Source organism: Emydura macquarii, unplaced genomic scaffold (assembly GCF_026122565.2).
Source record: "Emydura macquarii macquarii isolate MOO-44397 ecotype Brisbane River unplaced genomic scaffold, CSIRO-AGI_Emac_v2 contig_1230, whole genome shotgun sequence".
NCBI lineage: Eukaryota > Metazoa > Chordata > Testudines > Chelidae > Emydura > Emydura macquarii.
Genome location: NW_027131367.1, coordinates 8,053,436 through 8,080,452, shown reverse-complemented (window position 1 = coordinate 8,080,452; position 27,017 = coordinate 8,053,436). Strand labels below are relative to the sequence as shown.

At 35.7% G+C, this 27,017-nt stretch overlaps 1 protein-coding gene across 2 annotated transcripts in view; it reads left to right on the top strand.

Moving 5' to 3' along the window:
* Positions 1-27,017, top strand: part of SUZ12 (SUZ12 polycomb repressive complex 2 subunit) — a 47,011-nt gene that overhangs the window by 16,686 nt on the left and 3,308 nt on the right. For both annotated transcript variants that reach the window (XM_067547392.1, XM_067547393.1), the window contains exons 5-15: positions 2,306-2,355; positions 6,354-6,439; positions 8,822-9,053; positions 9,932-10,034; positions 17,347-17,452; positions 18,294-18,471; positions 23,184-23,275; positions 23,857-24,000; positions 24,983-25,140; positions 25,573-25,771; positions 26,372-26,451. In XM_067547392.1, the coding sequence (XP_067403493.1) occupies positions 2,306-2,355; positions 6,354-6,439; positions 8,822-9,053; positions 9,932-10,034; positions 17,347-17,452; positions 18,294-18,471; positions 23,184-23,275; positions 23,857-24,000; positions 24,983-25,140; positions 25,573-25,771; positions 26,372-26,451 (1,428 nt within the window). The remainder of the gene's footprint in view (positions 1-2,305; positions 2,356-6,353; positions 6,440-8,821; positions 9,054-9,931; positions 10,035-17,346; positions 17,453-18,293; positions 18,472-23,183; positions 23,276-23,856; positions 24,001-24,982; positions 25,141-25,572; positions 25,772-26,371; positions 26,452-27,017) is intronic.

The window sequence follows — 27,017 nt, the reverse complement described above, 5'->3', positions numbered from 1 at the left end:
AATTAGAATGAAATAGTCACCCAACTGAACTAGCTAAATAAACTGAAAGGAAAAATATATTCCCTCTGCACCTGCGGAAGAGGCTGCTGCTATCAGAAGCTGGTTTAGCATTTCAGGAAACTCTGGTTCCAGTTGCTTAGCAAACAACTTCCACCAGTTTAGTCGTTTGACATTCATTAAAACTTCAGCAGCGAGTGTGTACATCTTAATATGTAATTTAAATGATTTTAACAGATTGTATTAAGTTTAGACCTTACCATAGATTGTCATAATTTCAAATTGAACTTTAAATATTTTTTTAAAAGGAAATGTATTTAAATAAAATCCAATTTAATTCTGATTTTTAAAAAATGTTTATAATTTTATAATTTTTTATTTATTCTACTGTGTTTATTAATGGTTCTGGAGGCCGTATTGAAAAAAAACTGAGTGATGTTAGTCAGGATGCCCAACTGCTTCTGCCCCAAATTAAATGTTCTGAATGCTGCTGTGACTTACATGGAACACTATCCAATATGACAATATTTCATCAGATATTATAGATTCTATATGTAGAGGACTTAAGCATATTCAAATTTTTAACTGTTGGTCATACAGTGAATAACAGCTTTTACCAGAATAATTTCATGCTCATTTTTCAATCTTGTCCAAATATATTAAATTACCTCCTCATTCTGAATTTAGTAAATCCACTTTATCCAAATCTTTAAGTAGTAGTATGATATGAAAAGTAGGATGATCTGTGTAGTAATATATACAGTAATATAAAATAAAAAACAGTAATTAAATCATGAGCTTCGTGAGTGTGTGTGTATGGGGTGTATGTATAGTCCCACCTATTAAAGTTGCCTAACAGTTGTCATAAGATCCAGTTGTCAGTTGCTAATAATTTTACCCAACTTCAATCATTTAGGCTGAAATTTCACATGCTAAGTGTTGGTTTTTTGCCTGAATTGTTTTGGAAAACTTTAGCCAGAATGGTTCAGCCACTTCAGAGAATGAGAGTAGGGAGAAAATTGTTACTTTGCCTATCATTTAAAATTTCTGGGCACCTTTTCATTTTAACCACTCTAACACTTCCTGCTTTGCAGTAGGATCTTGAAATTTGGCATGGGAGGTGGCCTTTCTGTCAGTTGTGCCTTTTTCCATCCCATGAAAATACATCCAGATTTCACCAAGTTATAATAAGCCTTTGAAAAACTGTAGTTCACATATGCTTTGTACAGACTTCATGGATTTTAGCAGCTGGGAGCTCAAAAGATCTCATTCTCCCTGTGCATACTTGAGCCTCTCACAGCTCCTTGTGCTGACCAGACTGAATGTGTCATTGCCACAGAGTGACTGAGTATGCATAAGCCCAGGGCTACAGGTGAGAGAACCAGACTTCCTCTGTAATGGGGGCTGGGGCTGGCCAGTGGATCTGTGAACAGTGAGCCTGTCTGTTGTGTTCTCTCAGTTGACTGCTTTACTGGAAACTGGGCAGTGTGGAGGAGGAAGCAGTGTGATTGGAATGCAGAGGGGGACAAAAGCCCAGATTAGGAAGAAGGAATGGAGTAGATTGTGACAAGGAGTCTGGGGAGGTAATGGGAGGCTGGGACTCTTTGGGTGAGGGCAGCTGGGACTTGATGGGCAAGATGACAGAGTGACGGAACATTGGGACTGACAGCTTTCAACTGCCTTAACCATGAGACAATCCTTTGTTCCTGCAGTCCCCTGCCTCATTTGCCATATACCTTCCAAGTTCCTCAACAGATGAAGTAGGGGTCTACAGACAGGTGTCTCTTTTTACACAACCCTGATTCATCCCTAGAGCAGGTTCATCCTGACACTGATGCTGGGGCCCTGTTTTGTTTTTTTTTTTAAAAAGTATGTAATTATGTAACATAAGACTGTATTATAGTGTATGCACTGGCAATCCTAATTCTATCACTTTCTAACTTCTGAGCGCTTGACATTTCAATCAGAATGTTCTTTTAGCATAGACCTTGTGTAGTATATTACGAAATTTACCCCCAAACTCTTGTCTTCAGGCACTGAGTATTCATTAAGGTAGTGGAGAAGTCCACTACCTAACTGCTTTCTGAAAATGCTGGTCTACACAGGGGTACTTTTCTGTATGCAAAGAGGAAATTCGTCTTTATATTTGCATCCAAGTACCATATTAAATATGTTACTAAGTCTTTAGGAGAAGGTTCATTCACTTATTGATATAGATCTGATTCTGGTTGTAGACATATTCTGAGGTATAATTTACTGAATAAGCTGTGATTTTTATTCTAACACAACTTTTTTTTCCCCCGTTTAGCTTGTCTGCCCATCTGCAACTCACTTTTACTGGTTTCTTCCATAAAAATGGTATGTCTGTTAAAATTCTTTATGCTAAATTAGAATGTATAATAAATAAACCTTTTTAAAGTGCAATATGGAGGGGTACACTTGAGCTGAATCGATTTGCCATATGTTACAATCCAAGATGTTTGCACGATGTATTTTTCTCAATTGCTCTGATCTCAACTATCCCACTAGCACAATACTTATATATTTTTATTTTTTTACAATAGAAAAATGTGTACCTTCTCATGTGTACTTTAGATAAGTGCTTTGTGACGTTTATACTAAGCAATAAAATATTGCAAACTTTCACTCAGTACATGCAGATTCTGTTAAAAGCTTAAAGTCTTTGTTGCTTTTAAACTTTTATTAATAGATCAAAGTAGAGTTGAATTGTTCTCTTTAAGCAAGCATCCATATAGAATTCTTTTGGTTTTCTTGGGAATTTGAAGTGGAACCAAAAAAAAATCAAGTAATGCTAAATTCATATTTTGAGATGCCACAAAGTTGGAAGCGTATTTCCATTGATTTCAAATAGAGTCTAGAAATGAGACAGGGAAAATGTCATATGTAGATCTTTAAAGATGAACTTAAATAATTTTGTATTTTGCTAATGATTTACAGTCCTAACTGTATGTATAATATGTACAGCCTTAACATCACAAAAAGTTAAGATAATTCTTGGACCACCAACACCTGAGTTCATGGTTCTAGTTCTCTTCCAGTTAAAACAGGAAGCTGCATCCTTTATGCTGCTTTAAATAGTGGTAATTTATTAACTCTGAATGGAGAAACATACCCAAACTCAGTTCTTTGCAGATAAGTAAAAGAAAGTGACTTTTAAATATTTTATTTTAAAACATTTATATCTAACTTTTATATGAACACACACATTCTGTTAATGATTGATCTTTTTAGTATTCAGGTCACTAAAGGATCTATATTTTTAGTATGTATAGCGGTGTTTGCAAGCATTTATGTTTTCTGAACATTTTGTATACTGGGCCTGAAAATTGTTCCAAAATACACTTACATTTTAGTTACTGGTATCTGGATTTGAATAACTAACTTTATTTTGCCACTGACAAAACATTTTGTTTTGGAGAGTGCATGCTGCTCTCTTCTGAGTGTTTCTTTTGTGGGATTAAAGAGGAATATTCAAAAAGGATTGCGTGTCTAACTGCTGCCTTCCTTCCATTGGGGAGTACGCATCTTCTGTTTCTACCCTCAGGAATTTTTCAGCTTTTTGCCTCCACTTTAATAATTTATCATGGAAGCAACAAGGAGATGAAGGAGCACACGGCCTGGCAGTGGAGGGCAGGGAGGGGAAGGAATGGATAGTGCTATAGTCTAGCATCAACTACCTAATAATCCATTCCTCCCAGGTGTGGTCCTTGGACAACACCTAATGGGTGAAGCACACTATACACAACTTCAAATAGTTGGTATGTAGCATGGGGATGTCTGGGTGCTCTCTGTGGGTCCTGCTGACAGACTGTTTTTCATATCAGTGTCTGGCTTAGACTCATTGTGTTAGTAGGTTCAAGCAGATTTTTCAAGCTGTTAGTATAATTGCTATAAGTTCTGTGGCTGTTGGTAATGTGACTGCACTCGTCAGCTATGAAATCCTTGTACGCTAGCTCTGTTATATCATTAGAGGACTATGCATAGTGAGAACAATGTGGTTGCATGTTCATCCTAAAAAAATCTCTCATGAGCAGAATGCACAGTAGTCAATATTAAATATAGAAAATGTTATGACAGACTGAGTCATTGACATGATTCCAAAAGCTCTCAGAATAATAAGTATTTTTATTTTGCAAATCGAACAAGGCTATGGTTTTTTGTATATCTGCTGGTAGGTATTTTTTGTCTTTCTGTGAACATTTATATACCTAAACAGGATTAATTTTCAGATTAACAGTGAAAGCTTCTCTTAAAGCTAAAAAGCAAGCAAATTCATTACAATTCTTAAGATTACTAATGTCCCTTTAATGCCTATAAGTAATTAAAATGTGCATGTGAGCTATCAAAATTTTTACTAAATGAAAAACAGATCTCCAATATAATGCCAAAAGGAAGGCTAGTGAGGAGACACAGCATATGGTTTCTCCATGCTGACACCTTGCTGTCTCATCTGTTCTGATAGGTGTAATTGAACATTTTCCTTGATGTCTGAGATTTTGGCTTGGATGAGGGCTAGTTGCCTTAAGATCAACAAATAAAACTGAGTGTACCTTGAGGTAATAGGGTAGCAACTGGAAGGAATGGCAGGTTATCAAACTCCTTTGATAGTGAAACTGAGTAACAAACTGGATATACTTCTGCAATTTTAGGTGTTAGCATCTAGCTGTTACTTATAGTTCAAGGTAGCAGCTTTGACCAAGACTGCCAGTTAAATCTGTGCTCATCAAAAGCAAAACCTCTTTTTTGGATGGAGACCATGTTATGATTATCTACCTTTGTTGTCATCATACTATTGTGATGTTCTCTTGGGCTACACCATAACTCTTTAGAAACTAAGTTAAGAATATGGTTGCATCTTTTTCACTGCTTTGAGCCGTGGTTTGAGATATATGTACTTACTTTATAGTAGATGCTTTGTGCAGTTTATTTTGGCTGGAGTTGGCTTGGATAAGTAAATTACTATGTTTTGGATTTCTTGATATTTTTAGTTAGTATTTACACAAGCACCTAGAGCCATGAAAAGTACTATTAAATACATTTGAAAAAATAAAATAATTCAGCTGAGCAAGGAAGAAAAGAATTGGACTGCAGGAATGTTGCCAGTTAACTTACTAGGGATTTGATATAATGCCGGGGTTAATTTACTTAAGTGGCAGATCAGTACAATGGACCAGTTTCCACTACACTCAGATTGTCTGCAATAGTTGTATTTTACTTTGCGGTGATTCTAAATTTCAATTTTAAGAGAACAGTGTTAGAGCTGAAGAGATCTGTTCAATTCTGGAGTAGTCAGTCTTTGTTGCTAGGGTCTGAACTTGTTTTCCAGAAAGTTAATCTTTAGATCACGTAAAAAGTAAAATTTGAAGCATAGGTTTCCTATGCAAAACACTTTCTAAATTAATGTTTTCTTTTGTTAGAGCGTATCTTAAGTTCACATGGTGCGAGGCCCTGTTTTAACATAGATTTTTATTGGCATTGCTGATCATACTGCTGATAGTAGCCATCTTGAAGATTACATAAATTGGAAAATCTGTAGCACAGGGATTGTAAAACTAATTTTTATTTTAAACTGCATTTTTTTTCAGTTTTCTCCAGAATCTCTGATATTTCATAGGCTTGGGAGTTGTGATTTCTAACTGATGGTATTTGGATCCTTGGCAATGGTTCAAAGTACATTGTAGATTTGGGAATAGTAAAGAAGAATTTTTATGGGAAGTAATTTAGGCCACTCACCTGAAGCTGGAATTTTCTGACTTTTCTTAACAAATCCACATTCGCCCTTTCTCCCCTATTGCTTCAGAAGTTTGTGGCTGGTGGATGTCCCTGACTCGGCTGTACTATGAACCTGCACAGAACCCTCAGATACAATTTTTAGCTATAGCAATACTGAGTACACATTTATGGTGTAAATTGCATTTTGACATGTGGAGGAGACCTATTAGGCTAACCCCAGTTATAAGTAAATGATTCAGTTTTTTGCTGGCTGTTTTCTTTATTTAAAAGGGGAGTTAAAACTAGAGTTGTACTTTACTAACAACCAAGAGCTTAAAAAAAGATCAATGGAAGTGAGTTTGGCTTGTTCTGTTAAACTTTCAGACATTACAGATCAACTCTACTTACATTTTTAATCTGCTAATAATGGAACACTTACAAAGTAAGGTTCTTTCTCAAGATGGGGAGCACTGAAATTTCAGTGGTATTGTGAAACTTCCAAACTTGGCAGAAAGTCCTTATACCTGAAAATGCCAGCGATTGAAAAGTAATCATCTCAGGTAAACTTGCAGCACTGAATACAGTTGTTACTTTATCAAGACTTAAAATATTTTTCTGTTTAGATAAGCCATCACAAAACTCAGAGAATGAACAAAATTCTGTAACCCTGGAAGTACTGCTTGTGAAAGTTTGCCACAAGAAAAGAAAGGTAATAATATGACTTGAGAAACTTCTCATAAATATTAAAGTGCAAAGCTTAATTGATTCTGGAACATCTCTTTAACTAGCATTATCAAACTGGAGGCTAATAACAGTATACTTTCTGTTGATTATGGGTGGAAATTTCAGAATCATTAAATATTGGCTTTATTCTGCTCCCACTGAAGTCACTGGGAGTTTTACCACTTATTTCAGCAGGAGCTGAATTGACCACTGCTGAGCACTGTTGAAAATAGTCTTGTCGGAAAAGCTGCTTAACTTGTTGCCTGCTGTTCTACTTATGGATGTTGTCCTTAATCTAGAAGTGTGTTTGGAAGGATATTAACTTTTCACTTTCCATTTTTACCTGCCAAGACATTTTTGAATATATTTGAGTTAGGAGGTCTAATTTTTATTCATTCGACTAAAGTGGTAGTTCTTATGATGGTTTTTTGCAGATCTCGAAAAATCTGATGAGCTTTCCCTCATGAATGTGGGTGGGCTAAGATTTCAATTGAAAAAATAGTTTGCATTTAAAACATGGTTACTAGCTTGTATTATGACGATAACTTACCAAATGTAGCTTGTCTTCCTGAGTTTGCATATAGGTATGAACAATGTCAGAGGTACTCAAATGATTTACAGGGGATGGGGCCCCTCCAAAAAAGAAAACTGGATGAAGAGTGGAGAAATGCAGATTTTTCTTTATCAGCAGTTAGGCTGAAAAGGAGTAGATTAGTGGAGATATGTTCCTATCAACGTGTAGAGAAGTTCTAAAGATTCAGATTTCCAGATACCTATCAACTGGAGTCCAGTATAAAAGCTGGTGTCCCAAATTGAGCCCAGAGACCGGAGTCTGGTATAATCTTAGCACCTTCTCTTGCCACCTCAGAAGCTGCTTCTCACCAGGGGACTGCCTTGGGCCTAGCTGCTAACCCCACCAGCACTTGTATTGGTTTTAACTACACCACATGCATTTGTATCTGCCTCTGACTAGTGTAAGTCATCTAAAACGTTACAAGCTTTTTTCTCTTGGATGAAACCTACTTTAGAGCATAATGGTCCAAGTGGAGAGTCTCAAATTTCAAAGACATTTCAGCTTTATTTCATATAATTTAGCGTCCTTGTACATCACATTTAATTTGCTGTTTTTCAACCACCTTTATGTAAAGACACTTTGAATTTTTTGTCCTGTCACCAATCAAATTAGAAATATGGATTCAATCTCCATTTATTTTGTTTGCATTGTGGTGATGTCCAGGGGCTAAAAAAACAAGGCATAGTATAAAGTCATAGGATAGTCCCTGTCATAGAGTATAAAACCTTAAATATTCTCTTCATTTTTTGTATTCCCCAATTATCTGTCACCTCCTCTCTCCCTTTCCTTGCTCTGTTCAATGTTCATTTTTTTTACATTGTTTCTCTGAAATATTTTTATTTGACTGACTAATGTAGTGTACTACAGTAATTTGCAGCAGCCTCTCTGAATTAGTTTGCTACTTTATTATACTTAATGCTACATGCCAGCTACCAACAAATTTGACTTCTTGAAATTAACCATCCGGATAATTGATCTCCAGGATCAAACCAGACTAATTCTAGCCAGACATTTCCTTATATACCCTTAAATCCCTCATGACTGTGGAAGCCAACTGAAGCTAGTTATAAATCTGTTTCCATTTTGGTTTAAAATTAGGGAAAGTACCTTTGGCTGAACATTCTTAGATGCCAGACATTCAGACCTGCTTTTAAGATCTGTCATGTAATTCAACAGTGCTTTTTACTGTTTAGGGGTGGACAAGCAGAATGATGGGAGCTGCTGTTGATTTTTATTTTAAATATAAATCTTGTTGGGAGTTTAATAATTCTAAAGGTTTCCTGCCTTGTATTTCCAATTTGGCAAAGTGCTTCATGATTTGTTTGGGAGATACTGAATGTGGCAATCCCAAGGTAAGTAGTTCTTTATCTCCCAAACATTTCATTAATATATATATAAAATGAAAATATTTAATCTTCTGGTAAGTAAATGGAATTAAATTGGGACTAAGAACTACTTTACAGTCTTATTGAATGCTGCATGTTAGTGTAACAAACTAATCACTTTTCCAAAAAGATGGCTGTTCCCAGAGGCGATTATAAAATGCCATTTTTAACTATACTTTCAAATTTCTGTTTATGCATACAAAATCTGAGATTGCTGTTCCGGATTGATGGTTTCTTGAAATTTGAATCTAATCATACTAAGAGGATGCATTATTTTAGGCAGCACTATTATTTCCAAAATGATGGTGGGGCAAGTACAATTACATTTTATGTACTTTCAAGATAATGAAGAATTTTTATTTAACAAAAAAACCCAAACCATAAAAACTTCCTTGTTTTATGCTTGCAGGACGTCAGTTGTCCAATAAGGCAAGTTCCTACAGGCAAAAAGCAGGTGCCTTTGAACCCAGACCTCAACCAAATAAAGCCAGGCAACTTCCCATCACTTGCAGTTTCCAGCAACGAGTTTGAACCCAGCAACAGCCATATGGTGAAGTCTTACTCATTATTATTCAGAGTAACTCGTCCAGGAAGAAGAGAATTTAATGGAATGATCAATGGTGAGACTAATGAAAACATAGGTAAGTTCGGTTTTTGAATGTGCGTTTGCCAGGTTTATTTTGTATGTATGTCGTCTTTCAGAACTTCAGGCATGATTAGTCATGCTCAGTAGGATCCAGAATCAAATACGGGTGACTCAATTGGCTTTCATCAGTTTGTAAAGATGTCTGCTACAAGACAGTATTAGAAAAATAGCATGCCTTTAGATACATACCATATACGATGCCTTTTGGAATAGAAGTTATTTTATATACATGTAATAGCTAACTTCTATCAAGATATATATATGGTGATGTACATAAAATAGCAAAAGCTAGTTCTGGCATGGAGTTGATGATACAAAACAGAACTCTGGAATCTCTTCATTCCTGCTGTTGATTCATTGTTCTGCCAAAACAGCCCTGGAAGGTTACTAGTGACTGAACTAAATGAATTCCACAGATGCTGCTGTGGCTTTCATTAGCAAAGTAAACGTGTGTTAAAATAAAATTGATTTAAATCTAATACCTTAATTTTATCAGGGAATTATAGTATTCCACAAACATCGTTTTAATAGTAGTTTAGAGCAAGATAATCCATTTTTTTTGCTTTTAACTGTTAAAATACAGTGAACAAGGCTCAAATTCTGCAAGCCAGTTTACCTAACACCAAGTTAAAATAAGTGATTAACGCTATAAAAATGGGGTATCCTAAAATATTACTAATATTCAATTAATCATAAACTTCCAAAAACATTGATCATATTATATTACATTAATCCTTCCCTCTGTTACTAGTTAAAAATCACACAGATGTTATAACTTAAAATATATAGTTGAGTCTTTATTCACATTGACTTCCCAACTTGCTGGAATTGCCTGTATTTTTAACAATTGTATACCATATTTGTCAAATGCAGATGTCAATGAGGAGCTTCCAGCTAGAAGAAAACGTAATTCTTCAAATCGTGAAGATGGAGAAAAGACTTTTGTAGCACAAATGACTGTATTTGATAAAAACAGGTAATAGTATGCAAATCAAATGGTTTTATTTTGTTATTCATGCACTTTGATGTTAAACTAAAATCAACTTTTGAATTTCATTGTTCTCAATTTTGTATTTTACATTTTGAATTGGTAGTTCAGTTGGTGGCTGAAACGTATTATTAGCTTGGACTTTGCTATGAAAGTATGCTCCTTGAAAAACTTGTTTTCAGATTTCAGACACTTAAAAAAAAATAGCATTCTTTTACAACCAATGTAGAAAACATACTTCCTGCTAAAACAAGTTTTAAGATCATCCTGCGGATAATCCAGCATAAAATGTATGTGCCTCGTCAGTTAAAGATAGATGTAACTTCTGTAGTCTTATAGACCAGTGACTGCATAATTGGAAAAATAGCTCCTAAGTACAGCGACTAATATTTAATTTGTTGAAATAAACTTTCTCCTTACGCTTCTGATGCAGCCACATACCTATTCCATGATCATCTCAAGGATAGATTAGTTACCCACTACTTCAATAAGACCACAGTCATTGCAGATTTGTCCTATCAGTAGCATGTTGTTTATCTGAATAACAGCAAGAGTGTGCACTGCATCATTGTAAATATCCGTTACCATTGATTATGAACCAGTTTTATTTAAACAAACTTGCATATTTTTATTTTTATTGATTTACTTTATTTAGGTTATCATAAAAAGTTTATTAAATGTTTTTGTTTTTATTAAGATAACATGGCACTAGTTAGTGTACTTAGTCTTTTTTTAAAAAGCCTTTTTTTAAAAAGGCAGTTTGCACTTAGTTACAACTTAAAGCAATACAGATGCTTCAGAAGATACCTATTACACAAAGCAATGGTAAGTGGATACTCCGATATTCAGTGTTTATTTTGGGGAAGGTCAGATAACAAATGCCAGTGATAGCAAAGGATGAGATCTGCTTGAGCACAGCCTTAAAAATTGGAGTCTGGGATGAGAAACAAATGGATGTAAGTATAGTTTATTAATATAGAATTCCCTTTGTTGCAGTTGGATCAAATGGTCGTTCTGCTGGGCATCTAGATCAATCATTAAATGTTATTTAAAATTAACTTGTACAAATTATTTGCCTAAAATAGAATATGTCCCTTAGTTATTTTTGTCTATTCCTTTCAGTAATTCTGTCCACGTACATATCTATCTCAACAAGTTTTTCAAATGAAGGATTTTTAAAGAACAGTGCCAAGCACTAGTTCTTTAACCTATATCCTCTTAGAAGCATGTCAATATTTTGTTTTTTATTAAATATTAAAGCTTCTTAATGAAGTTTAAACTAATAATCTTACTTATTACTTCAATATTGATGATCATAGATAAACAAGGATATTGTCATAATAGACACTCTGCTAAATAGGCTGGGTACGTTTTCTGTGAAATGAGATGTTGAGGCACTTTTGGCGGGGGGGAGTTTTTGGTTAAACAAGTTGTCTGCCATGGCTTGAATTTGTTGAATCTGAATAAAAAAGTTTACTAAGCTGAATTTCAAATATTTCACCTTGTAAATTGGAGCTGAAAATTTAAGTAATAGTTGAAAAATAGGTACATTTCTATGGCTTTTATTCCACTGTAGTTGCTATATAGTCTACACATTGTTTAGACAAGCATAATTCAACAATTCATACATGTGCTGACACACTCCTTGCATTTTCAGCCCCCCAGTGGCATTTCTGCAACTATAGCATTGTGATATGCACCCTCTGATACTCCCATAGATGATGATTTCTGCACAGCTATTGAGGGATTGGCTCCATTGACATTAGCTGGAGTACCAGTTCTCTGTTGTTTTTTGGTCCAACCCATATTCTCTGGTGAGGGTAGTGTGGGATGGTTGCAGTTTGCCTCCTTCCACACCATGAATTGAAAGAGCTCTTCGGGTGTGAGAACACAATGCATCACTTGTTAGGGGGAAGTGCCTCTGGTGATTGACACTTGGAGAACAGTAACGTCTATAAATTGTTGCAGCTTTTCTAATCAGGTAAATTGTACATGTTGTACAAGGTGAACTTTTCTGCTGAAATTATTTTCACTGTGTAGATCATCCTTCCCCAAGTTTTTTAGAAGGCAGTGTTTCTCCATGGATATTATCCAAGCAGTTTTCTTGCAGTACCCAGCAGTGTGGGAAACAGTATCGCAGTCTGAGAGGCATGGAAGGAGGGTATTGTTTGTGTCTGCTTGAGGAAATACAGGCAAAAACTTATCTTGACTAGTATGGACAAGAATGTATGTGGATTTTTGGATTTTCCAGCCTTCATCCACAATTTTCTGCAAGCATTTTATCATATTGTGCAGCTAACAGAAGAACATCATTGTCTCTTGTTGACACAACAACACAGTCTGCATCTGTATCCATGCAATGCAGTACAGTCCTGGTGGCTGCCTTTTTCATGTTCCGCGTGGAACTCACTTATGTCCCGAGTTGGGTTTGATTTTAACATACTGTCTTTGAAAGTTCTGGATATGACAATTTTGTTGTTTTGTGGGGCGTTAACTAGTAGTTCTTTGGAGAAGAACCAAGCCAGATCAGTCGTATGTTCAGGATGGGCCAAGAAATATGGCCAGCTGTTGGGAAGTGGAACAGATCTGTCCTCAATGATTTTCTGAATTGGCCTAGAAGCTTTTGAGTGCTTCTGTCATATCATTTCTTTTAACAGAATCCTATCTGTATCTGTCAAAATTTACCAGTCCTGCTGAAATGCTGTCCAGAATGAAAAAGTAACTCCAAAAAAAAGTTTGCAAGGTCACTACAGATTATACATGGAAGAGGTTTTCCCAGTGCCATTACATGTGCTTGATCATCAATCACCAGAGAGGATGTACCATCCATGTTATTTCAGAAGGGTAGGGATGTCTGGTTAAAATGTCCGTCATAACAGACTAATTTCCAACTCCAGGATGCTCGTTTACCTCAGCAGAGCAAGTGGAACTGGCATTAGCTTGTGATGCAATATTTTGCTCAGATCCTTCCTTCTTCCTGTGTTATATATGAGATGATCAGCCTTTGTGGTGACTACCTTGTCTTTGCTTATCTTGTCTTTTCCAACAGTACAGAGGGAGGAACACATCAGAGCCCTTGGCTTTTTCAGTGAGTCATGAATTTGGTATGGTCTTGTCCTTCCTTTAGCATCATGAGCCTCCTGAATCACTTCTGTAGCCAAATCCTTCATTCCAGTGTCTTCCAGTATGTTGGAGGCTGGGCTCACTAGTGAATAATTTAATCTTTTGAAGTGTTAACACTTTTTCATCAACGTGATCACACTGCTTCTGTGCTTGTGTGGATTCATTGCAAGTCATCTCGTCATCAAGTCAAAGATGACAATTTTCTGATTTGGGTAGTTCTATGTCAACTCGAAGTACATTCTTGTATTTGATAGTGCCCAGCATGATCAAACATCTGGACAAGTTTTTCTGATCTTTTGATGGCATGGTGAAGGGTGCTTCCGAAGCCAACATGTTTGGGTGTCCACTTCTTACCTTCACTTACACTGTAGAAGAAATCTTGTGCAATATTTAACACCTTGGACTGCTTATGATTCCTGTTTCTATTCTTCTTGTATTTCTGCAATGTTACCTTCTGTGTACTCTTCATCATCACCACCTCCTTCATCTTCCCCTTTATTAAGATGTAGAATAAGTTTTTCTTTTAAGGTTGACATAAAACTTGCAAATGAATGTGAGTCCTCTCTACCTGCTTCATTTGAGAGAAAACAGTAACGAGTCCGTACCTATGAAAGTTCCAAAATATGGCTTTTTCTGAAGTTTTAACTTATTACTAAGCCAGACCATTGCCAAGTCAGTACCACTATTAGTGGTTTCATGCTTAATTTGTTACTTTTCTCAAGAGATGCTTATAGCAATTAGGATGGTTCTTCCTTTCTGGGGCTATGATGTCTCTGACACTGGTTACTCATTTACTGAGCTCATGTTCATATTCTGCTGCCTCAGGTATTTGCTCATTTTGAATGTTTTTACAGAAAGTTTTTGTTTGGAACATCCATCCTGGCAGAAAAATACAAAGAACTGGAGTTCACTGTGGGGGACCTTGCTCCAAAGCATTGTCAAGGTTTTGGTGATTTTTTACACCAGATTTTTTGCTGTTTACCCTTACTGGTTGATGAATTAGCTTCAGTGGATTTATGAAGTCTAATTTTACCTTTGTCTGTGTATGTTGCATAATAGTTTTTATGCCAAAGTAACGATTGCCTGCTGCATTCAGGTTGTTAGAATTCTATTAGTTGCATCCCTGTTTTGGAAATTTGAGTTTGTGTTACATTGGTTGCCTCTTGTATTGAGGCCAGTTCCTCTCCATTGGAAGCAAAAACTGTCCTTTTTATATTGTCACCAAATAATCATAAGATACTGCTGAGGGACACTTCAGGTTCAAGATTGCTTCCACGTTTTGTCTGTGGAATATCTGATGATAAGTAAAATTAACTAATATATGAATATTGAATAAATCTTTACCAATGTGTAGGTTATATCATGACATAGGTATTCAGATCAATATTCAACTCACTTATACTGCAAACAGAGGTCACCTTTAGGTTGTTAGTGGTCAGGGATAACAGTTAGCTGCTAATTATTTCCATAAGTTCTTTCAAAAATATAAATTAACAGTATATACTGTGTTGTGTGAAATACCTTGTGTAACGCAGTGGTGCCCAACTTTATACAGGAGGACCACATAAACCTAAGCACAACCTTATGTGGGCCAAACAGATTCTAAATATTTTAATAAGATTTAAAGCCACCTGTATTGATTTAATATTAAGTTCAGCTTGAAACAGTATACTGAAAGAAATCAGTGCATAAAATGTGGATCAGAATGATAGAAAACGGGGCAAAAATCTAAAATGTAAACATGACAAAACACTAATGAATCAGCTGATAGTAAGTATATTGTGTTGAAGCAGGCTGTGGACCTTATGAAATACTCTGGTGAGCCATAGGTTGGGCACCCCTAGTGTAATGCATAGCAGTGCATTTAATTCCATTACATATTAAAAATGCCTGAAATGTAGTTAATTTACTTAATCTTAAATGTCATCCTTATTGCAAAACCAACAAAATTCAAGCACATACATATAATGTGACCTGAGGAAGCAGAGAGTATGAACCTCAGCAGAGATCACTCCCTACGTTTTCTGATAGCACAGTATTCCAAATTAGGAACATATTTCATATTTAGTATTTTTTTACTTTCTACTTATTTTTCTAAGTTACAAATGGTAGCTATTTTCTTTTGTTTTTATTTACCGTAAAGTTCAAAATTCAACTTGGTGTAAACATCTTTTTCAGATTCAGCAAATTGAAATTATGAAAACAAACATGTTTGCCAACTTTTTCCCAGATATACTTTGTTTCACTAATATCAACATCTGCAAATTTGGCCTACTCTAAAAGGGGTAGGTTCTGTCTTGCGGCAGAGCTATTGTAGAGTCACACATAAGTGAGTTATTTTTTTTAAAACCCTCAAAGCAAATCATATTTTAAAAATGGTATATTAATTTGGGGAGTTGTAATTGCTAGAATTGCCAGTTATAGCAACTTCCTTTTAAATTTTCCATTAAAACACAATTTATATTAATCGTTTGAAGCAAGCGTTTTAATCACTGTTTGGGGTACAGTATCCAGAATACGCCAATATTTAAGACTCATACTTCCAATTGAGGTCTTAAATGTAGTCCCTGTTTCTTAGTCTCCTTCTTTTCTCTTTCTGTGCGTATTTTCTCTTTTTCTAAGCACTTAACATTTTCTGAATGGAGTAAATGATGGATCATTTAGCAGTTTACCAAATTCTATCAAGAAGTAAAACGAACTGGTCTTTGACGGTTTACTTGCTCTGTTTATAACTTTAGTCTGCTGAGATTCTTTTACTATGGTAAACATGTTTCATATCTAAAGGCAAAAGGTAAGGCTATTCCAAGTCAATAGGCAACTATTACAGTATCACATACTGTAGAAGGCTGAGATATCTAAAAATACAAGCAGTACTGTTTTCTTGCAAGGCATAAGTCTTATATTGAATACCGATTAAGTGGTTTGGATAAACTCAAGTAGCACATAACTATTTAGCAAGCAATTTTTTACATTTGTTTCTTTCAGACATAGATTATACATTTCCAATTCCTATCAACAGCTCATAAAGTTGCAATGTGGCTAGTGGAACAACAGTGCTGTGAAAAGCAAAATATAACAACTTGGTATGAAGTGAGTTCATGGGATTGTACTTTGACATTGCAGAATACTTAGGGCTTTTCTACATGGGGCGTTACTGTACTTTGGCTACTACTTGCAAAGTGTAGTATGTCAGAGTGGACTCTGGGATTTTAATATGGGACTTTACTGTGCAGTAGATTCACTCTGTGGCTTGCTGTGCAGTAACGTCCCATGCTGACAAGCCCTTAGTTGGTGTTTCTGTATACACTCAGAAGTATCATAGAAACTTGTGCTGCTATTAAACATTTCTAGTATATGACTTCAATTTACTGATTGCTGCTCTGTTGCGTCTCCGTGCTGTTCAACATGAGTGACAGCAGTGAACTTAATAAAATATTTTTCTGTAGAAATCTTAGACAGCAGCTGAGCTTTTGCAGCTGACTTGAGAATAATTGTGTTTGAGATTAAATGCTTATACAGGTTATCTAATGCACATGCTTTGGCATTGTGCTTATTTACATTATCAATTTCTGGACAGAAGTGATAAAGCACAGTATCATGATGCTTGATTTGTCTGTTCCAGTGGATGCAAGAGTCTTTTGTGGCGTGTTTTTTGAGACCTTCATTCATTAAACCAATCATGTCTTTAAAAGATGGCTTCTGAAAATGGCAGTGGTGGTGAGTGGGACAAATTGTTCAGTTTTAAGAGTCCTGATCTGATGTCCTGCTGTACTGGTTTGTCTGACTGGAACTTCTCATATTAGAAATGGGTAATTTGGGCATTTTTGATGCCATTTGGTCTGTAGGTTTTTTATTTACAGGAAGAATATCATTGCATTAATTTTGTATTTAACACTTATTTTCTCTCATCACATGGTATTTTGTTGCTCGTGTAGGATTTTTTTTGCATTCATATATTTTAGCACTAGGAGTCCCATTTTCATCATGGTTTTTGTTTTATCTAAGATGCAAACTATGTTGTCAAATACACTTCTACGGGTATTTGCATTACTTTCATGTGAATGAACTACTTTGAGAGATGTTTGCGTAAGTTTCATTGAAATATATTTGACATTTTTAACACAAAATGAGTCAAGATTTTTCAGCAGACAGTGAGTAAAATGTTGTGTGTATATAGGCGCTTGCAGCTTCTGGATGGCGAATATGAAGTAGCAATGCAGGAAATGGAAGAGTGTCCAATTAGCAAGAAAAGAGCAACATGGGAAACTATACTCGATGGGAAGGTATGGACCACTGTCTCATTAATCTACACAATGCTTAACAGTTAAGCTGCTGAGACCACTGCCTGCGTCACTGACCAGTATTGTTTTATTGTTCCTTTGTATTCCTCTGACTTTATCGTCTGTTGTCTCTTGTCTTGTACTTAGATTGGGGTAGGGACCCTATTTCTGTTTGTACAGCTCCACACACAGTGGGGTCCGGGTCTATGCCTAATGCTCCTAAAAACTGCCACAATACAAAAAAGTAATATTTTAACTGCAGTAAAATTGAGGTCACTACACAAACTAAACTTATTTAGAAATTCTTCATTTATGACACTTGTTTTTTCATCTCAGTGCTGCATTAATTTTACAATCACTTATAAATGCATTTGATTCAGACAAACCTACAAGAAAAAGGTCTAGAAGTAAAATTGTAAACAATACATTAAAAAAAGACCAAAAGAGAACCTAGAAAAACAACCTGGAGCATAAAACGCAATCATTAGAAAATTGGTGATCGTGGACTTTTGGGCCTTCACTCATGATGGTGAGCAGTTATTCACACAAGCAGGCCCATTGAGGTTTAGGACTTTTCATGTGAGTAGCTGCTCATCAGTGTGTAGGGAGACAGGGAGGGAGAGTCACAATTTGTCCCTTAGTGTTAGCATTTTTAAATTTAAACTTTTTCAAAATGCTTATCTTAATTTAGAAAATACTACAATTTTGATCAAAATCCACTTACACATTTTAATTTTTTTTTAAAAAAAAAGGTGTAATTTTACCCCATAAAACCTGTTTATATTTTTCATACAAATAATTTCAGTGTTTTCCCAAGTAAAAACATTTTTTTTTTTTTCTCCAGAGGTTACCTCCATTTGAAACATTTTCTCAGGGACCTACACTTCAGTTTACTCTTCGTTGGACAGGAGATACAAATGATAAATCTACAGCTCCTATAGCCAAGCCTCTTGCAACACGAAATTCAGAAAGTCTCCCTCAGGAAAACAAGCCTAGTTCTCTTAAACCTGCTCAGACTATAGGTAAGTGAACACCAGATTTCTCATATTCTAGGGACACTGATTTTTTTGGTCTTGAACATTAATCTCTTGAGCTCTTCCATGCTGAAATGTCCACTTTTAAGAATTACTCATTGCTGCATTACTAAATTTAAAAAAAAAAATCTGAGGTGTCTTGTCACACTAGTGGATATAACAGATTATGTAAAACCACTGCAACTGAAATAAATGGTGTATATACTGGTTTTCCTAATTAATTTTTTTGTAGGATTATTATATTTTAATTGCTTTACTGAAGATTTTTAAAATGGAATTTTAAGATAAGCAGAACATGGAATTAGGCTGTCCTCATAAATTTATTTTAAAACTAGCAGGTGAAATCAGTTTAAATGTTTATACACAGATGCATAATATCCGTGTTTAAGATAAACTTTTAAGTCTTTGGAAAGATAGTGGTAGGATTTTTCTAGGATTTTCTGCTTTCTTAGATTACTTTAATTTTTCTAATTTATTAATGGAAGTTTCATCCAACTTGTGCTTTGGTGAAAAATGTACCCATTAGTCCAAAACTTGGCAGTCATATGACAATTGTGTAACATTTAACACACAGTTGTTCCTAACATAGTGGAAAAACACTCTCTGACATAGTTGGGGCTTTAAATCAGAATACATTTTGATAAAAGTTTAAGGGACAGATGTTTGTCAGTTAGCATTAATTAGAATATAGAGATTTGTAATTAGATCTGATTTTTATATTGTCTGGGAATGGTATTGAACTAGTAATGATCTCCTTGTCGTGTAATTGTTATAGTGTATTGTAAACCTGAAATATATTTACTCTTCAGATTTTATTACTTTGTTTGAATTGTAGAAAAACTAAGGTGAATTTCTTAGACACTTGTCAAGTTTTTGCCCTTTTTGTTCTTGATAGTCTGCCTGTGACTAGCTGAAGGAAATTCAGATTCTGACTTATTCTTGGAAAGTACAAGCAGGATATTCTGTCTCCATGAAATAGGAGTTCTGAAAATTGTCATAACTCTCAGCCTTCAAGAAAGCTGCAGTCACTCCAATTTCTACCCACTATGCTCAGCGATAAAAGTATAGTGGTGTCTTGTTGGTAAATTAGAACAAAGCTGATTTAATCATTTGTAATTGTCTGAGGTAAATTAGTATTCATAGAATATATGTAAAGCATTAATATTCAGATCTTCCACTAAGGATCAGAGCTCTAGATACTAAAAATCTTTCAAACTTTGTTCTCTTTCCATTTTGTTTAAACGAATTTTCTCTTGACACTTTCTCTTTTTCCCCCCTCAGCAACCTGTTAGCGTTTACTGTAAGGTCTTCCCGTAACGGATTGGGAGTCGAGATTCAAACTGTAACAATATCAGTGTTTAAAATGTTTACCTCATCACTGCATTAAATGTTCATTTCATTAAAGACAAGATAGAGTGCTCTTTTCAAATTCGTTAGTTTAATCTTAGTTCAGAATGCTTCAGTTAGGAAAATTACTTGTTGCAATGTTCACTATTCTCATTTTAATTTATAATAGAATTGAGGACTTTACTGGATTACTGTAGCTAATTTTTTTAAGATAGTGTTAATTTATATTTTTGCATTTTACTTAAACTTGAATCTTCTGTACTCAATGCAGTGTTAATGGAACCAAGTGGCTTTTACATACATGTTGGTGCTCTTGTGGAAAAAAAAAGTCACTTGTTTTAATATAATCTGGCCCACTACTTCTTCAGAGACCTTTTTTATCGTAACCTATTGATATTCACTACATATCTGAAAATAGCCTTTTTTTCAGTTATCTGGTGTAGTTAAATTGGTTTAATTTATGAATTAATACTTTGATAAGCACTATTGAAATGCCTATACATTAAAATAATACAGCAAAAGAGAGACAAGCCTAAAGAACTGCCTTCAGTCCTTTTTAAAAGCAGTCACCTAAATTTGTAAGTGAGTCATTTTTGACAATGTTTTTGTTGCATATAAAATTATACCTAGACTGGAATTGTATTGGGAATTATAGTGACTATATTAGGAATCCCTTGTGAAAGGGATTAAAATTGGTATCTGTCATAGCTATAGTATTGGAGATAAGGTATGAAAGTGTTAGCTCTTTTTTCAAAAAGACAACAGTTAAAGGTAATAAAATTTATAAATGTACCTTTTACTCATGTAATAAGCCTTATTTGTAAGCATCACTGTTGAAATCTTGCAAATCTATTCACATTTTCAAGATGATATCAGTTAAATTGGTAGATTACTTACAAGAAGTGTATTTTACACTAGTGTTAAGCATTCTTTGAAAACTGAGGTCTGGTCTACACCTAAAACATAGGTTGACCTAGCTACGTCACTCGGATGTGTGGAAAAATTAAGACCCCCTGAGAGACAGTTAAGATGATCTAAGCCCTGATATAGACACTGCTAGGTCAAGGAAGGAATTCTCCCATTGATCTAGCTACCACCTCTTGGGGGAGGGAGGGTATCTTACAATAGCCACAGAAAAACTCCTTCTGTTGCTGCAGTAAGTGTCTACAGTGCTACAGCAGCATAGCTACAGTGCTTGTAAGATAGACATACCCTGAGTTACTGAGACGCTGATCAACCTTAAGTGTGTGTGGTAGAAACACAAATATCCTTAGTGTGAAAGATGTAGCAGTTATAAGTGATTATAGTGTCCATGAAATATATGTATTGGAGTAGATAAGTCAGATATACAGATTACTAACTAGTTCCTGCTCTTGGAGTTCAGTTTGTCCTACCAAGCAACTAAATTCTTATTTGAATTGCCTGTTGCTTGCAATGCTGACAACTGAAGAAACTTCATGACTTAAAGTACATATTCAGCAGGTAGTATACAATTTGGCAGCAATACAAAGAGGAATCTTTAAAAAAAAAAAAAAAATGAAAAAAGCAAAAGCTGAACAAGAGTCTTTTCTCCTGCAGATGTAGACTGGTACATCCCTGATTTTTGTTATTTAAAGGCGTGTAGTGTTGTTAGTGTGCTTGTTGTTTTCAGCTGGATCAGGAAGCCATTCCCTTGGTTTCCAATAACGTATCTCAAAAGTTACAGGATGAAATCTAATTGATGTAAATTCAGTCCACGTGAGACATACAGTTTTTGATGGTAGATAGGGAGAGCATTTCAAAATGACTGGGTGTTGGTTTCTTGCCTTTGTCTTAATGGTTTGCAGTTTCAAGATTTCATTGAATCCAGTGCTTGGATCCCCAGGTGACAGCAGTGGGTAGCCCAGATATTGTATTTTTTCCTTTGATTCAGACCTCAACACAGTTATTCATGCCTCTGCAACCTCTAGGTTGGAATATTGTCATGTGCTTAGGTTAAGGTGAGATTTAAAGGCCACTCAGCTTTAAGATATACAGAATTCAGCAGTCTGTATTTTAGGTTGCTTGGGCTGGCCCAGCCACAATATCTAGTCTCTACACTGGCACCTGATTCACTTGAAGGTGTACGTTATTTATAAAACCCTAACTGGCTTGGAAATTTTCAGTGCCCCTCATAGGTGTTAGCTAGAATACAGTTGTTCTGTCCTCCAGGATTTAATTCCTAGAGGTTGTAGGGGACAGTTGTTCTCTTTAGAGAGTCCTCTGTTCTGGAGTTTCTTCTTCTAGTTCAGTTAAGTCTGATGCATTTAGGATGGTAGTGCAAGATGCATTAATTTAATCTGTCTTGTTTGCTGATTTTGGTCCATTGGATGGGTACCTGTCTGTGGCTGGAGGTAATAACAGGAGAAAAGTCTGTTTTTGAGGCCATTTGTTTCTAATAGGTGCACGTTTTAATAATTTGCCCAGCTATTGCATTATACAGTAGTAAACTACAGGGGTCACAAGTGGCCCCTGTCTATACAGCTGCTTCCAGGGGATGGGAGTTCATTTAACTGCTTCAGATATTCTGTATAAGAATGCAGAAGCTAATCCACAACAGCATCTTTGCCCAGCTCTCCGAAATCCCTTGCACAAGCTTCACAGCATGAGCCTTCACTTCCTCAGTCATACTCAGAATGGCGGCTGCACCTTCCAGGAATCTGAGACACTGTTCAGAATAAAGCACAAGAATGATGCTTTCCTCAATAAGGCCTTCCTGGTGCCAGATCCTTTGGATTAATCCTCCATCCAAACTAGGGATTGGAGATGGGATAGGAGTTACTTTATTATATTTGGAAATAAGGGCTGCTAATTCAGGTGTGGTACAAGGAAAATTAAATACTTGTTTTTTACATTATAGCTTCATTTGATACTCTGTAGTCACTTGTCTGACTTAAGAAATCTTTGAATTTGAATGTAGGCAATGTGTTCTGAGTGCAGTCATCTGAAACTAGATTTTTCAGTATTTCCCACCCAAGTCTGTTTTGGCTATTACTAAAGAATGGTCTACTAACTTAAATGGAGAAGCATTGACAAGAAAAGAGAACATTGTTCTTAACATGAAATGTTCAGGTAATCTGAAGGGTTCCCTCATTCTGGAAAGCCACTTGGTGTTTAAGTGGCATTTGTAACTATAGATTTGAGAAGGAAGCTGAGCACCAAGACTCCATATTGCTGATTTGGTGAGCTATCCAACTCAGAGTACATGGGAGTAGCTCATTCTCTCCAGAATGAGGAAACTCTTCGCAGAGCTGCCATATTCAGGTAAGAAACAATGTCCTTTTTCCATCACACTAAACAGAAGTGCATGTCTTTATACATGTGTTCTTTTTTAGCTGTGAAAGAATCCTTGCCAACAGACCTACAAACAAGAAAAGAGAGAGATGTTTTAAATGAACCTCGACAAAAGTTACGAATATTTTACCAGGTATTTAAAGTTTAATACAATAAGAATGGAGGAGTACGTAAGTATTATAGAATTTAAGTGTCCAGGCCTGATTGTCATGCAGATTTTCTCATCTGTGTGAAAGAGGAGGGATTTTTAGCTATATCTGCAACGCTGTCCTTCTTGCTACCTCAGTGGATTCCCCGTGGGGTCTCAGATCCACACAGGGGAGGCATTGCCCTTCCCCATGATCTGCGGATCTCAAACTTGATTGCACCGTGATCCCCTTCTGACAACAAAAATTACTACATGACTCCGGGAAGCTGGACCAAAGCCCAAGCCCCGCCATCCTGGGCAGGGGGGCTATAACTTAAGACCTGCTGCTCAGGACTGAAGCCAAAGCCTGAGCTCTTCAACCCCAGACCCCAGCAAGTCTTAACACCAGCCCTGGTGACAACATTAAAATGTGGGTCCCAACCCACAGTTTAAGAATCACTGCCCTAAACCATTCCTTGGGACGAGGGGTGCATGAATGGATGTAGTGAATTCTTAACTAGGTTTTGAAGCTAATAAATTAAATATTTCAGATAATGCTAATACCTGCTTTTTTTTGTTTGCACCAGTTCCTGTATAACAACAACACAAGACAGCAGACTGAAGCCCGAGATGACTTGCATTGCCCATGGTGCACATTGAACTGCCGCAAACTTTATAGTTTACTCAAACATCTTAAGCTTTGTCACAGCCGATTTATCTTTAATTATGTTGTAAGTAATTTTTCTTGACAGTTGTCATTATGAAACACAATCTGTTAAATATATTATATAGTGCAGTGACATCATTGCCATTCTTTTGTAAATTACACAGTAAGTATCAGCTCCCTCTTTAAGTGTGTGAAGCCAAAATTGAGCCCTAAGATTATCAAAAGAAAAACCAATTTAACTTTTAATCTTTGACATTACGTTAAAAATTGTAAACTGAAGTGATTCTTCTCACCATAATTGCATCTTTTGATACTATTCGTATCGTATTTGTTTGTATGATGTCAGCAATTTAATTTAGATTTAAAATCAGGAATTTCTTGAGATTTTAGGAAGCAATTAAACATTTCAAGTCCTGTTAATTTTAGTTCTTTTGCACATAGTCCCTTACCAAGAGATTACTTAAGAAATGTTTCCTTTCCAATGCATTGTTTTAGTGGTTTTCAAATCACTAAATTTAATTCTGGTTTCCTTTGTTTTAAGCTCTTCTAAGGTTCCTATTTCCTCTTTGTCTATATGGTGTCCATATTGTAGCTTCAGCACTTGAAGATCTGGTTAGAATATAGGGAAAGGACTGCTGGGTTTCCTAAAGGATTCATAAAACTTTTGAGACACTGAATCACTTTTGTATTTATGAGCTTTTGAATATTGATTTTAAACTTGTTTCATTCTGAGTTTTTCAAACCAAACTCATGGTTTTGTATTGAAATCCTTTGATGAAATGGGTGACAATGAAGTATTCAGGAAAAAGAAAAGGCTTTAGTAGTTTGCTTCTAAAGGAAAAATGATTACTTAAGTTCTCTGACTATCTCTGGGGAAGGAAGAGGAAACTAGAACCATGTGAGACTTGATACTATGGATGAATGATTGCGTAAGGCATTTTGAGTTTGAACAGTCACTTTTCTAAAACTCTTTGAGTGATTGAGAAGTAGTTGCAATAATGACTTTCCTTTATTATGCTAAATATATTTACCATTATTTGTTACAGTATCATCCAAAAGGTGCTAGGATAGATGTTTCTATCAATGAGTGTTATGATGGCTCCTATGCAGGAAATCCTCAAGATATTCATCGTCAGCCTGGATTTGCCTTCAGTCGCAATGGACCAGTCAAAAGAACTCCTATCACGCACATCCTTGTATGCAGGTAGGTGAATAAAAAGTGAAGTAGTGGTCTATGAATAGTGCATGGACCAAATTGCCTTTACATACCCATTGGTTTCTGTAAAGTTGTACATGGTTTGAAGGTGGAATTTGTTCCTCTGTTTAAAACATAGTTGTGCTTTTGAAAAGTGACCCTGTAAAGTGGCATATCTTCACCAGTGACCATAACTGTGCTCTCAAGTTATATTATGCAGATACTTGCACAAAAACTTATTCTCTGCATTCTACTATTGTTTTATGCTTAATCCTTTGTATTAGATTTGCAAACTACAATATACACAACCTAATAAAATGACAAGTATTAGTAATCAGTCCCGTTATTGACTAGTGTTTGCACAGCTGAAGTCTTAATAGTCAGAACTGAAAACTAATATGTAAAGCATGCTTAGTTAGTTTTGTTTTTTTTTTTCATTAGGCCAAAGCGTACAAAAGCAAGTATGTCAGAATTTCTTGAATCAGAAGATGGAGAAGTGGAACAGCAAAGAACGTACAGCAGTGGACACAATCGGTTATATTTCCACAGTGATACCTGTTTACCTCTCCGCCCACAAGAAATGGAAGTAGACAGTGAAGATGAAAAAGATCCAGAATGGTTGAGAGAGAAAACTATTACAGTAAATTATTCTACATATATATACAAAGCTGTATTTAGATTTTCCTTGCATATGTTTTATTAAAATTATAACAAGCAACTTGTCAGTTTTGCTAAGCAGTTAGTCTTCCGTCAGTCAGAAATCCAAATAGTGTATAATATACATATACCTTCTCTTATTAGACAAGAGCAAATGGCACTTACCCTTTGGAATTAAGCCCCAAATTCATTAGAGTTGCACCACTAACATTTAATGTTTATCCGTTTGAACTGCTGACGTAAAAGTGAATATGAAGAAGTCTGTCTTCAGTTGCTAATCCAGTGCAGCTCATATGATCTTACAGGCTCCCTTCATTTTCATATGTTGCTATTATTTAGTGCAGGAAGACCAGCTGATTACAGGAAACGTGGAAATGTGAGCCTAATATGTTTACATCACATTTGTGTTTTGCATTCTACACTATGATCTACCCTGTCTGAAGAGTATTTTGATGAATTTACAGGAGCAGTTGTTTCTGTGAAATATAGGTGATTTGAAAACCAGGAAAGGAAATTCAAAGTGAACAAGTACTGTATTTGCTAACCTTGGAATTTTAATGTTTGTTTGATATTTTCACTGCAGCAAATTGAAGAATTTTCTGATGTTAACGAAGGAGAGAAAGAAGTGATGAAATTGTGGAATCTACATGTTATGAAGCACGGGTATGTTAGCTACTTACAACTTTTACTAGAATAGACTTACTTTATACCCTTCTTTGCTGAATCAAAGTTGACTTAAAATACACAATTATTTCTGTTAACATTTTAAAAGTAGTGGATTCTCCCTTCCTTTTTACTCAGTATACATAATCTTGAATCGTACCTTCTCAGAGAATATTTAAACCCTGAATTTTGATTGCAATTCCTGGAAGCTGGTGCATTTGGGATGCTATTTCTAATGATGCCTTTGATCCTGAAGGGATCACAAAGTACTTTAAAACTGCATGAAATGCTTCACATACAGCCAACGCTGGGGAGAAATAGAGCACAGACCTATTACATCAGTTAGGATAGATAGGAAGTAAAAATACCACTGTATTCGGAGGAAACTGGGAGAGGTAGTTTAGATAGGCAGATTCCTATTGCTAGAATTGGGATTTCCCAGAATGTCTATGCTAACACGCCCTTCTCTTGCAAAAAGTCCAGTAGAATCTTCAATAGCCACAGCTGCTCAGGATCTTGGATGAGACATAAATCTAAAAGATCACTTCTGCTAAATAGTGTAGGAA